The sequence below is a fragment of the Mixophyes fleayi genome, chromosome 11, assembly GCF_038048845.1.
Source record: "Mixophyes fleayi isolate aMixFle1 chromosome 11, aMixFle1.hap1, whole genome shotgun sequence".
Taxonomy (NCBI): Eukaryota; Metazoa; Chordata; class Amphibia; order Anura; family Limnodynastidae; genus Mixophyes; species Mixophyes fleayi.
The window spans coordinates 9,892,684-9,909,435 of record NC_134412.1 but is presented as its reverse complement, the minus strand read 5'-3'; the positions used below and the strand labels follow the sequence as shown (position 1 = coordinate 9,909,435).

The window sequence follows — 16,752 nt, the reverse complement described above, 5'->3', positions numbered from 1 at the left end:
CTACCGCTTCCCCTGTTTAGCCTCAACTTTATGAGAAAGAGAGAGACTACGTTTGGGGATTAGGAGGACTACATCCACATCGGAGACCAGCCTGTAGCGTGTATGCGCTCATCCGCAGCGGCACTACCGCTTCCCCTGCTTAGCCTCAACTTTATGAGAAAGAGAGAGACTACGTTGGGGATTAGGAGGACTACATTTGGATCATCACCACCTATATTCTGCTGGGTACCTGTCCATTATTGGAGGCATTTTGATATCTATACATTTAATCTCAACACGGAGATATCCCGCAGCGTGCACACGCTATTTGAGCGGGATCATTTTTTCTTTCAACAAGAAGGAGAGGATTTCCTTTTAGGAACTAGAAGAACTTTCTTCTTCGTTCTTGTTTAATAATTAGCATTCTGCTGGGTGCTTTTTTGAAATCAACGTTATATCTAACCTCATCAGCACAGACTCTGGGACCGCTACTAAGTGCCTGTCTGCATTATAGACAGCCAGACATCCCTGCTTCATGTGAGTAACGGCTACCAATTTAATTTTTGCTTGCATTTTTCATCATCACCAACAATTTTATTTTACAACTCTGGACATTATATTTCCTTACATTTTCTTTTTGCGGTTCATATCAATTGTCATTTCATATTTTAGTAGCTTGCAAGTGCACTCTAACCATATTTGCAATCACACTGAGTTTGTAGTGTTTTTTATAATTATCATTGTTTTCGGCAGTGTCAATTGATGCATGTTTATTGTTTAACACATCTAAGATGTCTCGTTCCGGCCGGAGCGTATTGTGGACCTATCCATATTAAATTGATATATCTTTCCTTTACAAGCGCCCAGAACCTGACTATTTTTATACGTATCTAACATTGTTGGGAGTTTAGGGGTCCCCCATACACTCTCAGGTTCGCATTTGGCTGCTTCATATATTTGGAGGAAGTGCAGTCTATCCCTCTTTTTCAACTAGATAGCCTTTACCACACAGGAAAGGAAGAAAACCCAGTGTGAGGAGACATCTGAAGGACCAAGTCCTTTAGTGGTCCCTCCTTCTGGGACAATGATTGAAAAGATGGAGAGCACATAGTGTAATAAGGAAAAACGTTTCCACAGCATGGAAAGTGGAAGTATGTGAAGCTTCCTTATGGGGGAATTGTTTATTATGTGAGTGTATCGTTATATTGGTACTTTGTAGAGTAACCAATCATACAAATTAGTAAACAGGTAAATAGAAGTAGTAAGTTGCATTGTAAGTGCCTCACAGCGCTGGGGTCATGAGTTCAATTCCCGACCATGGCCATATCTGTGTGGAGTTTGTATGTTCTCCCCGTGTTTGCATGTGTTTCCCCCTGGGTGCTCCGGTTTCCTCCCACACTCCAAAAACATACTGTAAATTGGCTGCTATCAAAAATTGACCCTAGACTCTGTGTGTGTGTGTGTGTGTGTGTATGTTAGGGAATATAGACTGTAAGTTTCAATGGGGCAGGGACTGATGTGAATGAGTTCTCTGTACATCTCTGCGGAATCAGTGGCGCTATAAAAATAAATGGTGATGATGAAGTGAAATTTTTACAGTTACAGAGAAACAGAACAGCAGTGAAAGTTGGTGACAGATGCTCCAGTTATGTGAGCACCGGGATCCTGCTAAAAAGCATTTTTGTTAGGGAGCCTAGGGTGAAAATCTCACCAAAGTGTTATTACTGGGATGGGAGGTGGGCTGGTGATTTGTAGATTGAAGGTAGATAGAATAACTTTCACTGAACACTAAGTAAGTCAGCTTATCACTAACTAAAATATATTTTATCAACTTTATTCATAATAACCCCTCTTTAGTAATGATGTGCTTTTTGTACAGATGGGATGATATACAGTGAAACACTTGACTTATCCTGTGTACATAAGAATCAATGTAATACTCAGGGAAGTATCACCACTAACTATGGCAAGATCAAGAGGAGCACTTCCTGTTGTCATACAGATAATTGCATTGCACCAATGCCCACAAGTAAGTGTTTCAATGTAATTCCTTTGTTCTATCCTGAGAATTATAATATGTGACGTTTTTAATGAATGGATTTAGGTTTTGTTTTACAAGTTAACAAACTACTATCATAAAAATGATGTCTCTAGATTTAGAGATTAGTGATGTCATCACTTACATGTGTAGAGTAGTGATGTCACATATCATATCATGTGAAAATGTTCATTGATGAAATGTGTAACTCTTAGTGAAAGTAAAAAACCTGGATTGGAGGAGCTCTTCATAAAAAAAAAATAGTTTCAGATTGAAACTTATATATTATATGAAACATGGCCCCTACTGTAAAATAAAACATTAAAAAGGTTACTGGAATTCACCAATGGGTTCCACAATCTTTTATATGGTCATCGGTCTCCTCTGTGACTTCCAATATCTATATATTTTAAATAATAGGAACATTATTCCCAATAAAGCATGTGGTCTATATTACCAATATTGCCTATTTAAGATGTCATTAAAAAGTTAAAAATGACTCATACCTCCTAACATGAAAGTCCCTGGAAGTGGCACAGGAGGTATGGCCTCGCCATGATGGATGCGGGGCCACACCCCCTGGAGGGTTGCTGTAAAATGCTAGGCTGCTCATTGGATGTCTCCCTTGCCCCCAACATTTCCACCCGTAGGAAAAACATGTCCCTGTGTGGGACAGTGGGACAAATCACCCAAAATCGGGACTGTTGGGTGGTATGATGTCTTGATTATATCTTGCAATTTAAATGAAATACACTTCGTTGTATTATTGCATGTTTTTATGTTGATATTTTACAGTGCCTGCTGATAACCTTCAGCCAAATGGACTGATCTGTCCAACGTGCCAATCTGACTCCATCTGGTGTTACACTGCGGAAACCATGCTATGTACTGGAGATGAAAATATGTGCTATTTTCAAACTACCGAACTTTATGGTAACTGTAATAACATTGTTGTTAATTTATTCTGCACCATCTACAGTGTCGCACAAATGATTATTATTATAACAGTTTTATTTATATTCATATAGCACCACCATTAGCATGTTTTAGGAGGAGGAAAACGAGAGCACCCAGAGAAAAGCCATTCCCAATGTTGGGAGACCATACAAACTCCATACAGATAGAGGTCTGGTCGGAATAAATGTCGTGACCCCCAGCCCTGTGAGACATCAATGCTTAACCCTTTTCCAATGTGCTATATAAGTTAGACAAAACACCTATTGTAGATTCTGTAGAAATACATCTAGGTTACTTATAATACAGATTAGTCATCAGGCATGTACTTGTCACCCTGTTGTGTACTTGCCCTTAGTTTTGCCCTCATTCAAGATGGCCGTGATTGCCTCATGAAGTTTCCATCTTGGATCTCTGTTATGAACTTGCCCTTACAATAGCCCTTATCCAAGATGGCCGGGACTGTCTCATGAAGATTCCATCTTGGATCCCATTTCCTGTTTGGGCCTAGAAAAGGCACTTCCTGTTATGAAGCCTTTGCACGAGTATTGTGTTTGTATCTGAACCAGATGCTTCCACAGAACCTTGCCTCCATGTGATTTGGACTACAAGTACTTGATACTTCCACCAGATCTTTATACTCTTGTGACTTTGGACTTTATTTGTTGGACACTAGAGATTTATTTGTATACCAAAATAAATCCTTTTGAATTCAGAAATACCTGGCTGTTAGGTTCCGTTTGTGATACCAGAAGTGTGACACACCCAAGATAATTATTCACGTCTTTATCCCATGAGATCAGTATTATCTCTTTATATCCGATATTCCGTCCCATACTGTGATAACATGCAAACAGCGAGACAAATACAGTCACTGTAAGATGATTAGGAAGAATGGAATACAATAATTATTACGTGGTCAGTTACCAAAGATAAGAAAAGTGGAGCTTTGAAAAACAGCCTCTTTACCACTATGAAATCCCAAACTCTACTCTCAGTTATTCATACAAATGTTTGTATGGTCACTTCTGTTGTCTCTTGTAAATGTCACTTTTGCCTCCAAACTCAAACCTCCTCTAGCTCTTCACCCCTTCTGTTACTTACATTCACTCATTTAATATACTGTACTATTTCATAGGTCCATTTTAATCAAGAGGCATGTGCCAAACTAATTCAGACATCAGTGGGGGGCAACTGGTCTTATAGATGTTGCATAAAGAAAGAGATCCTTGTTGAGATTACTCTTTGGAAATATGATCATATGAATTGCTCCAGGCGATCCTAACATCTCGCTAACCTTAACGTAATAAAACTTTGAATACTATAGCAGATCCGAGACCAAAGACAGATCTAAAGTTGCAAGAAATCCTTAACGCTTTATAATTTTTATTTGTAGAAGTAATAAGAAAATATGTTTCTTTGTGTTGCGTTGGATTCATCATCCAATGAAAACTCTCTGCCCCGTAACTTTAGTTTTACTGTTACAAGTAACTAACGTGTTGGAAATAGTTCAGAAGCACAATAAGTTGCATTTTGCCAAGGGCCAGTGAAATTTTAAAGCAGCCGTACCTGTCGCTCCCTATCTACTTTACTTACTTATTCTCTGAGCCTTTGTGTCCCTGGAATTCATGGAGGTAATTCAATCACCGGACTTCATAGCTTCACCCTCTGTGACATCTCAGCCTCTCCCCTTCACAGCAACGACATTGTGAGTTTTGTTACTGTGCAGAGCAACTGCCCCTGTAGGGCATTTTGTGGACCCACCATTCCTGATAAGCTCCGAAGACATAATTGTAGTAATAGTAATCAACCTGCAGTCAGATAGTTATAATGCACATACTGCACTGTTCATGTAAGTACATAACAGTTTAGATTCTCCCATAATCATGAGCTGTCTAAAATGTGCATCTTGGAGGAATTTCCCATGGGGTCCTAGGTCAACTGAAACCATTAATTTGCTTACTTCTATATTGTACCTTTGATCTGAAAAGCAAATGTTACACTTTAGAAAATCTCAGTTTAATAAGTCATTTAGTCTGCAGTCTTTTTTCTTTTATCTACTTGAATGAGTTACAATGACAACAATTCTTCACTAACAATTTGAATGTTTGTTCTTCACAGAGCCTGAGAGAATATCTTCCGCTTTTCGGGGTTGCGCCTCTGAAAGCATCTGTTCCCTTAAAACCCAAGGGACAATGAGGACAATGGGTAGAGTGGACACTGATATTTCAATTTCATGTACCATTCCAACTTACAGTTATAAAACAGAGTTATAGATTTAGAGTTATATTCTAGCTACCCAGAAATGACTGTTAAGCTTTGAACTGAAGCTAATGTAGAGCTACCTTTAAAAATATATTACAAAACATAACATATATGCACTTGAATTAAAGTAAATTTGCATTAGCACGCTATTGGGAATGATAGTTGTCACTACCAACAACCAAAAAAACCCCCAATATAATAAAACCTCACACAGCACTAAAATGATCCAGTCATAATAAGTAAAAAAAATAAATGTCAAAATTCCACATTCCATATAAATAATCGGAAATAAATATTTAATCCTGCCTTAGACAGGCCATAGCTCAATAGTGATGAATACTTTTTCTGAACAGCATCTGCAAAATTAATATTATCCAGGAGATTGGCTCCGATATGGGAGACATTCTGGATCACGGGATTTTTTCCAATGGTGTTGGTAAAATATAATTAAAATCCTAACACATTAAGGAAATACATATCTTCTTCCTTGGGGCAAAATGATTGGTTAGGTCTTCCTAGACTTATACCAGTGCCAAGTGTCCAAATGACCAGTACCAAAGTGTTGTGATCAGTTCACATCACTTAAGGCTTCAAACAAGTGGAAATAAATCAGCCAGTGCCTTTGAAAATGTCCTTCGGCTAAATCAACAGAGATAATACCTCTTACCTACTTCTCAAAATCCATCTGCCCACTTTCCTGATAAGCAGGGGGTTTCAGTGAAATGCGTAAGTGTTTACACTATATATTTAATAGTAGAGGGAGAGAGAGAAAGAGAGAGAGACTGAGTTTGAATAATCTAAGAATTATTTCCTTCACTGTATCAATGAATAATCATTGATCAAAATGTAACTGGATTAATTTTGATCATTTGTGAAAATAAAATAAAATATATGTGTGTGTGTTGTCTAGCAAGTGCTATAAGCCTTACTAATCAAAATACATATTTTATTTACCCTAAAGAAATTATGTTAACTGCCTGAAATGTTTTCAATTGCGTTGTATCAAACTGGCAGTGTTAATATAACATCCCCATGCAGTGTTAATATAACATCCCCCGGCAGTGTTATTATAACATTCCCAGGCCGTGTTAATATAACATCCCCAGGCAGTGTTAATATAACATCTCCAGGCAGTGTTATTATAACATCCCCCGGCAGTGTTAATATAACATCCCCAGCAGTGTTATTATAACATCCCCAGGCCGTGTTAATATAACATCCCCAGGCAGTGTTAATATAACATCCTCAGGCCGTGTTAATATAACAACCCCCGACAGTGTTAATTTAACATCCCCCGGCAGTGTTAATATAACATCCCCAGGCAGTGTTATTATAACATCCCCAGGCAGTGTTAATATAACATCCCCTGGCAGTGTTAATATAACATCCCCAGACAGTGTTAGATGAGCTTGGTACATACATTCATCTACAACATTATATATATATATATATATATATATATATATATATATATATATATATATATATATAATACTCACTTCAGTGCCATGTTATACATTCAGATGCATTCTATATTCATCTTATTTTCTTACATTTTTAGACTATTGCCGCCTGAATCTTTACTCATTCAATAGGAAATATTTTTTAGCTTCAATAATTTATCATTTGAATTTATATAGTTGCATTGCTCTCTGCTGATGGATTTTTGAATGTTACTTCCATATTGGTATCTTATATACTGTGCTTGAATTTTATACAACTAAGAACACATTTGACCACAAGGTGGCGCTGCTTTTAAACCTTTTATTTATTTTTATTAAAGCCGTATTTTCAGATAGAGTAAAGTAAATTGTAATGATCTCCCACAGATAGATACTGTTACCATGTTAAAATAATATGATATTTATTAATATTATATATTAAGATACAACAATGTCACAGTAACCAATTTAATACTTTATTCATATCGTGGTACTTTGTAATTGTTTGTGTCTTTGAGATGATTGACATATCATGTTCATTGGTTGTTTACAGTTCTATAAAAGAGGTATACAATGCAGAACAGCAGAACATGTTTGCTTTAACATGCAATGCATGAATGTGAAATAATATAACTCAAAATACAAAGATATATATATATAAAGGAAAACACAATTTGGAAACATTCAATAACGCGGGCCATGTGCGTGCCGAGGGCATTTTGACACAGATGCACTGATTCAAGTCTTGTCTTTATCGTAACTCTGATTTCAGCCATATATTTTCCACCCCCTACGGTCTGGTGTAAATGCAGAGGGCTTTAGCCCAGTTAGACCTTGGGTTAATTCGGCCCTGCTTACGTGCAAGTTGCGTTCGGATATGAATCAGGGCCAAAATGTCTGACTGGATGCGATGGACACAGGTGGAGATTATGGGAGATCTCGAATAATAAACTGGTATATATACTAATATGCAGATTGTCATTGTGATCTATTTCTAAGAGTGAACAATTGAACCTGGCAGATGGAGATATTTTATGTATCTATGATCATGTGTATTGTATGTTTCTATTGTAACACTTTGCTATTGAATCCAAATCTTAATAAAATGATTATTATGTTTCAGACGTGCTCTACAATTATTGTGAAATTTTTCACAGTGTATAATGTGTTGTCCAGCATGTGTATATAAACATATATGATGTATCGGTACGACAACCCTGCAGGATATAAGATTCTCTTCCATTCCTATTGGAAGTAATTTTATATATAAGTGTATGAAACAGATTACAGCTTTAAGTCTAAAACCATATAGGGGGGACTTAAATTGGCCGCGTCACTGACGAAAGTAACGTGGGATGCGCACTATTTCCGTTAATACTGTACTAGTGCCCTCTATTACCATTAGTACGGTCATTTTTAACTCTGAGTTTTTGCTCAGGGAGCCGCAAGCAGAAATCTAGTTTAAAATTACTGTATTAATGGTAGTGGAGCGTCAGCCGCGTTACTTTCGGCAGTAACGTGGCCAATTGAATTCCCCCCATAATATCGTGAAGAGTTTTACATACACAGCAAACGCACATCATTGCCGGTAACAGTCACAACGCTATTAATATCTTCAAAATCTTCACTATATCAATAGTTTAAATACTGCAGAGACAGGTATTCACAGACGGGTGTGTAGTTTCATATTACTCCATGACGCAGGTACATTTTTGGCACATGTATTCAATTTAATATATATTGTGAATCAGGCCATCAGCACAAAGGAGAACGTACTTTGGAGAAGGGTGTAAGCAGAGGTTTATCTTAGTTCCAGCTTGTGCATCAAACTACCAACCCAACGGTCCTAGTGTCAGTCACTGTGTCATCTTGTTGGTCGTGCGATGACAGAAACGGAAGTTGTGCCTGACCTAGGGCTCTGGTTACAGCCTATTAACAATTAGGTCCTGTTTTATGTGAGCAAATCCCATCAGAAACCCCTAAAACACAGAGGATGGGGCTCCCAGAGTAAGTGGATGAAAAGAGATGGGTAACGGTCCGGTATTATAGTCTTTGGTGCTGAAAGTTACAGTAGATGTGGCTGTATTGTGTTTGGGTATAAACTATTTTTCTACTGTTGTAAAATGTCAGAACAAGTCTGTGGCTTCTGCTTAACTGTTAGTTCAGACTATTGTACTGCTAAGGATACTATAGATGCACTGAGAAGGAAATGTACGTATGTCTTCTAAACCACTGTAACAACAGGAAACGTCTTAAAAAAATGTATTTTCATTATATTATGTGGACAAACTTATTGTATTATTATATTATGGGTGCACTATGTAATGCCACATTATGCATCATAAATAATTAAATCAACCATTGACAATCAAATAGTATTGCCCAGTTAATATAATTATATAATCCTATTTGCCCCAAGAATATACACAAATATAATATCATCACCATAATATAATAAAAAAAAAAATTGCCCCCATAAGGTAATTCTAAATTAATTTTGACCCTTAATCAATAAATATTGATTGCCCCCAAAATGTATATGTGAATGGTGCTTCCTCTTATCTTCTAAATGGCAAAATAGCTCAAACATCACGTAGTTCAAGCAATCACCGCTTTGGCCGTTTGGATGGCGGTTTTGCGGCGGTTTTGCAAACCCCAGCTTAGTAAATCCTTCTGTTTGTATCTTCATCATTGTTAAAATCGGGATTGTGATTTGTAAAATGGTGGTTTTTAAAAATGTTAACTGGAGATCCATTTCCGCGCCCACCATTCTAGATTAGCTTAAGAGTTTGAAGCTTTATAGGTCTATGGATGAAATGCTTCTATCAGCAGAAGACTCGTTTGAAAATGACTATGCCATTTGGGGCCCCTGGTTGACATTCACAGACTCAGCAGAATTCCTGACCTTGTCCACTATCCAAGCTCCCCAACCAGGAGTTTTTGGTTTTTATACACCTCTAAGAGTCTAGGAGGTAAATGCATCAAGCTGCAGGTTTGAAAAAGTGGAGATGTTGCCTATAGCAACCAATTAGATTCTAGCTGTCAATTTGTAGAATGTACTAAATAAATGATAACTAGAATCTATTTTTTCAAACCCGTAGCTTGATAAATTTACCCCTAGAGGTCTTTCTCAGATACCAGTGATTTACTAAGAGTCAATTTAAAAGGTTTGGATATATAATGGTACCATAAATATTTAGCATCCCCCCTTATTTCTTCTCCCCATGTCCCTACCCACCCATTAACCTCATGTCTATATGTTATATGTTATAGGGTCATAAGATTCAGAAACACTTGGCTGCTGTTATGTTTTTGTGCCTCCATATCAGCCTGGTGCCACTATGCTTTACAACTATATGAAAGCACTGAGCAATTGTATTTGTAATGTCTTTCAGATATGACCTTTCTGTTTGTTTTTTTTATAACCCCCCAAAAATTATTTTGTAAAAAAAAATAAAAATATTGCTAGCTCTGGCTGTTTCAATAGCGGTTTTGCCTTTAGTAAATCCGACAGTTAAAACCGCCAGAAAACCACCTAAAGACTGGCGTTTTCATCAAACGACACTTTAGTAAATCTAACCCCTTGTGCTGTCCGTCCTTCTGGGATGTAGTCTGGGGAAACATTGGGAACATATAGAATAAATAATCTAAAGTATTTAAAGCACCTGGAAAGTAAATGTATCAGAAGCTTGGGTATGTGGTTTTGTTTATTATGTGAATATACAGTTATATCGAAGTTTTGTACAAATACTAAATATAGATAATGGTATAGAGGTAAATAGAAGTAATACATTTTATTGTAATTTATTTATAATTTGCTGCTACAGAGAAAGCTGAAGAACAACTAATGTGAACAGATATCTCAGTTTGTGTAAGTGCCGCGACCCGGCTAAATCAGGGATTTCTCCTGCATTAACCGACTGTACGATGCTTTCTGCAATCTCATAGAACTCTGTGGGGACTGCGATGTTAGTGATTTGCAAAGCAGAGGAAAGCATTGCTTCTCACTGCAAACTAAAGTCAGCACAGTGTGGCCTTAGCTTACCTGTTCCTATGGATTACAGTGAAACCGGAAAGGCTTCACTCGATCGCCCGCTAGGTCAGGTCACAACGTGCATCCACAATTCACTTGCAGCATTGGCTGGCAGTGGTAGGCTGTCGGTAAAGAGTAAAGATAATTCGTAGAAAAGGGAGGTCTTCACCAGGGCTCGCAAAACAGCTTCAGCATAGTAAATACCTGTGGTACAACATTATGTATCGCTACGTCATACTGTGATACATAATGTTACCTATCGCGGTGCACTGAGCACACATTATAAATAGGCTGCAGTCCCCGATCCTCTCGCACCACCTCCAGCTGATCACTTATTCCACTTCCTTAGCTTCTGGGCAGCTATCTACATCATTTATTTATTTTCATGACAACTTACTGTACTGCACCTTAGTTGGGCCATCTGTACCCGTGGTAGTCAGCATATCGATGCTGACTACCCCGACATGAGGACTCCGAAGGGCTGCTTCCCGACCATCATCGATGGCAACTCCTCTTCAAACCGACTTCAGACAATCACGATCAAGGAAGAAACCGGCTCCACTTGATGACGTCATTCATCATGCCGACGGGAATATCGCTGTTGTTAAGGGGGTAATGTATGTATGCACCCATGTACAATGTAGAAGCCTTTGTAAACTACATTGTACATGGGTGCATACTTACATTACCCCCTTAACAACAGCGATATTCCCGTCGGCATGATGAATGACGTCATCAAGTGGAGCCGATTTCTTCCTTGATTGTGATTGGCTGAAGTCGGTTTGAAGAGGAGCTGCTATCGGCGATGGTCGGGAAGGAGCCCTTCAGAGTCCTCAGATCGGGGTAAGTCTTGTCAGGGTACTGAGCATTGATATGCTGTACGCCACCCACCCGTCTGAACAGGGGACAAAATACCACTGACAAAACGGGGACTACAGCCTACATAGCTTTGTCAATTGGATCAGTGATCCCTGGATATCTTACAAAACATAACATATTTTTCAAAATAGTCTACTGGTGAGTCCCCTCTGCTTTATATACAACCATTTATTATAGGCAAATTTGTACGTGTTGGAAAATAATCGTTTGCTATATATAAAAGATGCTGTTAGATTACTCCTGTCAGGGCCTTCAGTCTTTAAAGCAGCTCTCAGCAAAGGAGAAATATCATCCAACGTTTAAACACAATATTCACTTTCTCTCACACCCCTATCAAAATTGAGAATCAAAAGTGAAAGATAAAAGTATTTCACAATGCAAAAACAATTTATTCCTGCCAACCGCAAGTCACGGTAACCTTCCTGAGAAATGAAACTAGCATAGATGGAAAGAAATTACTGAAATTCAAACTGTAGAAATTTGTAAAACTAAAATAGTAAAATGTATTTTCTCCAGGACAGTTCAGAACTACTTTCAAATGACCCGGTGCAGTTCAATGTACGTTGCAGTATATTAAGCTGCACCAGTTCATTATGAGAGGGTATCACGTTATCAATTAACACTCATCTTTCCAAAGATATGTATCTAGAGGTTCAATAGCAATTTGGTCACATTTGTTATTAGCGAACAATCCTTTTGGAGAACTAAATCACATGAGTTTCGCTTATATTGGCTTATATGATTGAGAATTAAATGAGTAATCACAAAAAAATATAAATAAACAACAAATTTTTGTTAACAATAAGACTTTCCCTTCAAGCGTTCTCTGAAAACCCACCTCTTCAGACACGCTTATAATATTCCTTAACCAGCATCTTGATCTCCCTAGGTTACCCTATTACCATCCTCTACACTGCTAACAAAAGACAACAACCCTCTGACCATCATTGCTGTGTGACTGATTACACAGTCCACTCAATACTTTTTATATTTGCATTCTAGCTGGTCTAATGTGCAATATGATGTAGCACGTGCCCTTGTGTATCAAACTCCCATTGTCCCATAGATTGAAAGCTTGCAAGCAGGGCCCTCTTACCCAGCGCTGGTGCTAGGGTTCACAGCGCCCTAGGCAAAATTTCGCCCCCCCCCCCAGCGCCGCAGACACTGATAAAAAGCAGTGTCCACCTACATGATAAAGAAGGACTCCAACGTGTGAGTAGTGCACATGTATGCACACATGTTCCTATAGACTATCACAGTAGAACATGAATGGCCCTGGAATATGACTACACGTTACAGTGCAATGTTACCTTTCCTCCGCAGCAAGAGAGCGGCCACAGCACTGTCCACCCCGCCGGACATAGCGCACACAACACGGCGCACCCCCTGCATGTTGCCTATATAGACATGTACTGCACTTGAGGAATGTCACGCCGGCTTCTGCAGGGTCTGGGCGGTGCATACTAACAAAGTGCCGGACAGAAACCGATCACCGACTGACAGTTCCCAGGGCTCATTTCTACAATAATCATGGTCATAGTGATACCAACAGCTGCCACTAGATGGCAATGTAGCGTCAAATGAATACTACTCAGAAAACCACCATTGTTACCTATGTCCTAACGCCTACACTGAGATTTCATGCCGTCATCCAGTCAGCGCCGATGCGCCGCGGACACTGAAAAACAGCGGCGGCACCCCGCCGCTGCTGCAACCCTCTCCTGATTAGAAAATCTAGTCAGCGGCGCCCTGCAGGTCCCGGCGCCCTAGGCAACTGCCTAAGGTTGCCTAATGGGAGCGCCGGGCCTGCTCTTACCTCTATGTATGTATTACCCAGTATTGTTTTATTAATGTTTGTTCCCAAATATAAAGCGGTACTGAATTTGCTGGCGCTATATAAATAAATGTTGATGATGATGATGATTTTCTTTGTTTTTACCTCTATTTTTAACAATTTAATTTGTATTGTGTATTTCAAATGCGCTCATTAAAAGACACATTATGACCCACGCTGTTGAACTATGTATACATTTAGGGGATGATGCAAAATTGGACACAATTGTACCTCAAATTGCAATTGCAAAATACACTCACTAAAAAATCTGCAACCGCGTACATATGCAAAGTTACAGCTATCGCAAGGTCTGCACCAGTAGTACACGCGCTCTTTATACGCGCTCTTTATACGCACTCGTTATACGCGCTCTTCATACGCACTCGTTTTTAGCCGGACATATGTCACATAGACTTTTGCCCATGTTTTTAACCTTTTTTTTGCTTTCGCATCGCACAGTCACTATTACATTATCTATTATTTTTATTATTAAGGCAGCACAGTGCTCCATAGTATTTTATAGTAGGGAACACAGGACATACATAAAAAAGGGATATACAAGGTAGACAAAATAAATGCGGACAAGTGTCACGAGCCGCGGCGGTACTCACAGCCGCCGCGGCTCGCTTCTCATGCGCCCCAGCGTCCCCACCTTGACGACCGGGACGTCATTTCCTCCTCCTGTCCGGCCGTCACCAGGGCAAAGGCCGGACGCTAGTTTACTAGCACTGCGTCCCGGCGGTGCTGGTAGCCGGGCACATGCGCATAGCAGTCAATCTATGAGGCTGCTTAACAGGCATTAGCCTGCAACTGTGTAGGTCAGGGACAAGCCCTGATTGGCCCTGCTGGATACTTGTAATTACTCTACAGGAGTGTGTTCAACTTCTGATTGGTCTGTATCTGTATTTAAGGCAGTGAGGTCTGCTGCCTCATTGCCGGTTATAGCTTCTGTGCTCCAGTCTGCTGACCTGCTTGTTCCTGGTCTAGTCTTCTGAGACCGCTACTGATTTCCCGTGTATGACCCTTGGCTTTGAATTGGACTTCGCTTGTGTATCCTGTGACCCTGATCCCTGGCCTGATTACCGTTTCTGCTATCCACCTGTGACCCCTGACCTCAGCTTGTTTACTGATACTGTTGTCTGCTGCCGGCCCTTGACCTCTGCGTGGACCTCACTCCGCTTGCCTGGGTTCTCCCCAGCCGGTACACACTTCACGACCCTCCGTCAGTCTGCAGCCCAGTCTGTCCCCACCACCAGGGGCTCCAGTGAACACCTGACTGGCAGAGTAGATTCCGGGTTGTGTTGTGCCGGCTGGAGGGGTTCCTAACAACAAGAAAACAAGCATATCATCATCATCATCATCATTTATTTATATAGCGCCACTAATTCCGCAGCGCTGTACAGAGAACTCACTCACATCAGTCCCTGCCCCATTGGAGCTTACAGTCTAAATTCCCTAATATAGACAAACATTCACACACACACAGACATAGAGAGAGACTAAGGTCAATTTTGATTGCAGCCAATTAACCTACTAGTATGTTTTTGGAGTGTGGGAGGAAACCGGAGCACCCGGAGGAAACCCATGCAAACACAGGGAGAACATACAAAGTCCTATAGAGGGCCCTGGTTATTATAGAGCTTACATTCTTAGTGGAAAAGGGCACAGCTGAAACAAGAGGAGCTATTGTGACTCAGAGCCCAGATTGGAATGCCAGATAGCAGATCACCAGGGGCTAGATTTACTAACCTGTGGGTTTGAAAAAGTGGAGATGTTGCCTATAGCAACCAATCAGATTCTAACTGTCATTTATTTAGTACATTCTACAAAATGACAGCTATAATTTGATTGGTTGCTATAGGCAACATCCCCACTTTTTCAAACCCCGCAGTTTAGTAAATCTAGCCCTAGGGCTATTCAGTTAACAACTCCCGGAGAGAGCTCTCCACAGCCCCTAATCCCACTAAAATAATTTAAGGGGTTAAACACAGGAAGGTCTTACTTAATCAATATTATTCCCATCTATCTAATAGTACAAGCGTCATCTGGCATGCGGTCCACGGTTTTAATCTGTTTCAATTGCTTATTTGGATACCTTGATTCAATAAACCCTCTGACTCATATTATATTTCCACCTATAGTATTGTGAACTCACATCATCATACTCATTTAAGTCAATTGAGCGCCCGACTACCTTTTTAAAAATTGATCATGAGGTGTGATATTAGTACAGGACCCTGACATCTTGTGACCAAGAGGCTGATATATTTACACTGGCTTTCTCAAGAAAATAAATTAAATAAATAATTGATTAAGTAGTTTTCAATATAAATTAATATTCGTTTACCAGTCAGTTTTTCTTATTGTGAGTACTTGCAGTATGAGTAATAAAATGTGCCAGTTTGAGTACCCAAAAAACCCAATTGTGATCTCCTTGTGGTTATTTATTGAGACTAGGGGCCAGATTTACTAAGCTGCGGGTTTGAAAAAGTGGGGATGTTGCCTATAGCAACCTATCAGATTCTAGCTTTCATTTATTTAGTACCTTCTAAAAAATGACAGCTAGAATCTGATTGGTTGCTATAGGCAACATCCCCACTTTTTCAAACCCGCAGCTTAGTAAATCTAGCCCTAGCTGTAGAAAAACATATTGATTTTTGTGTCAGGCTTTACACCTAATGATAGTGTAGAAATGTAGCTTGTTAGTGTTAGTAGTAAATGCAATAGTCACATTACCTTAATTGTACACAACATAATAATATAATGGAATTTCATATGCACAAATAAGAATGCATTGACAATTATTATTAAATGTGAAGATCACATTTACCAAATAAAACATAATTTAATGCAAACATCTCTGCATCCAATGTTTATTTCTTTCAAATTTCAACGCAGTCCAAATGGAAATAACAAACACTTAATTGGGGCAGAATAAATAGTATAGATGCTGAATCACACTCAAATGCTCAAAAATCTCAAATTTATAATACATAAAGCAAGAGCGTTTAGCAGTCTATAAATAATTGTTTAACTTAGCTCATATGTATATTTTGGTATCTTCAGGGTTGTTCCTGCTCCATTGAATGTATATACAGACATTTACTTATATCACCCTGTGCAATACATTTAAAGCAAAAACGATTGTGCAGACACTTTGTTGATTTTATGTAACATTATACAGTATATTACAACATTACATCCTTGGGCTGATGCTGCATTTTGAACTTGTGAATGATGCAGGTCCAGGCCAGCTCAGGGATTACAGACTTAGATTCTTACACAGGAATCTGTTCTCATTTGTATCAAACTCTCTACTTTTTTTTTT

The 16,752-nt window shown here is 39.1% G+C and overlaps 1 protein-coding gene across 4 annotated transcripts in view; it reads left to right on the top strand.

Annotated features, from left to right (window-relative positions):
• LOC142107658 (phospholipase A2 inhibitor NAI-like) overlaps positions 1-7,800 on the top strand; it is a 48,497-nt gene extending 40,697 nt beyond the window's left edge. For 2 of the 4 annotated variants that reach the window (XM_075191222.1, XM_075191223.1), the window contains exons 3-5: positions 1,859-2,008; positions 2,813-2,950; positions 5,093-7,800. In XM_075191222.1, coding sequence (XP_075047323.1) covers positions 1,859-2,008; positions 2,813-2,950; positions 5,093-5,247 — 443 coding nt within the window. In that variant the 3' untranslated portion in view covers positions 5,248-7,800. The remainder of the gene's footprint in view (positions 1-1,858; positions 2,009-2,812; positions 2,951-5,092) is intronic. The other 2 variants (XR_012679993.1, XR_012679992.1) reach the window with 2 other exon arrangements.
• Positions 7,801-16,752: the final 8,952 nt, after the last annotated feature.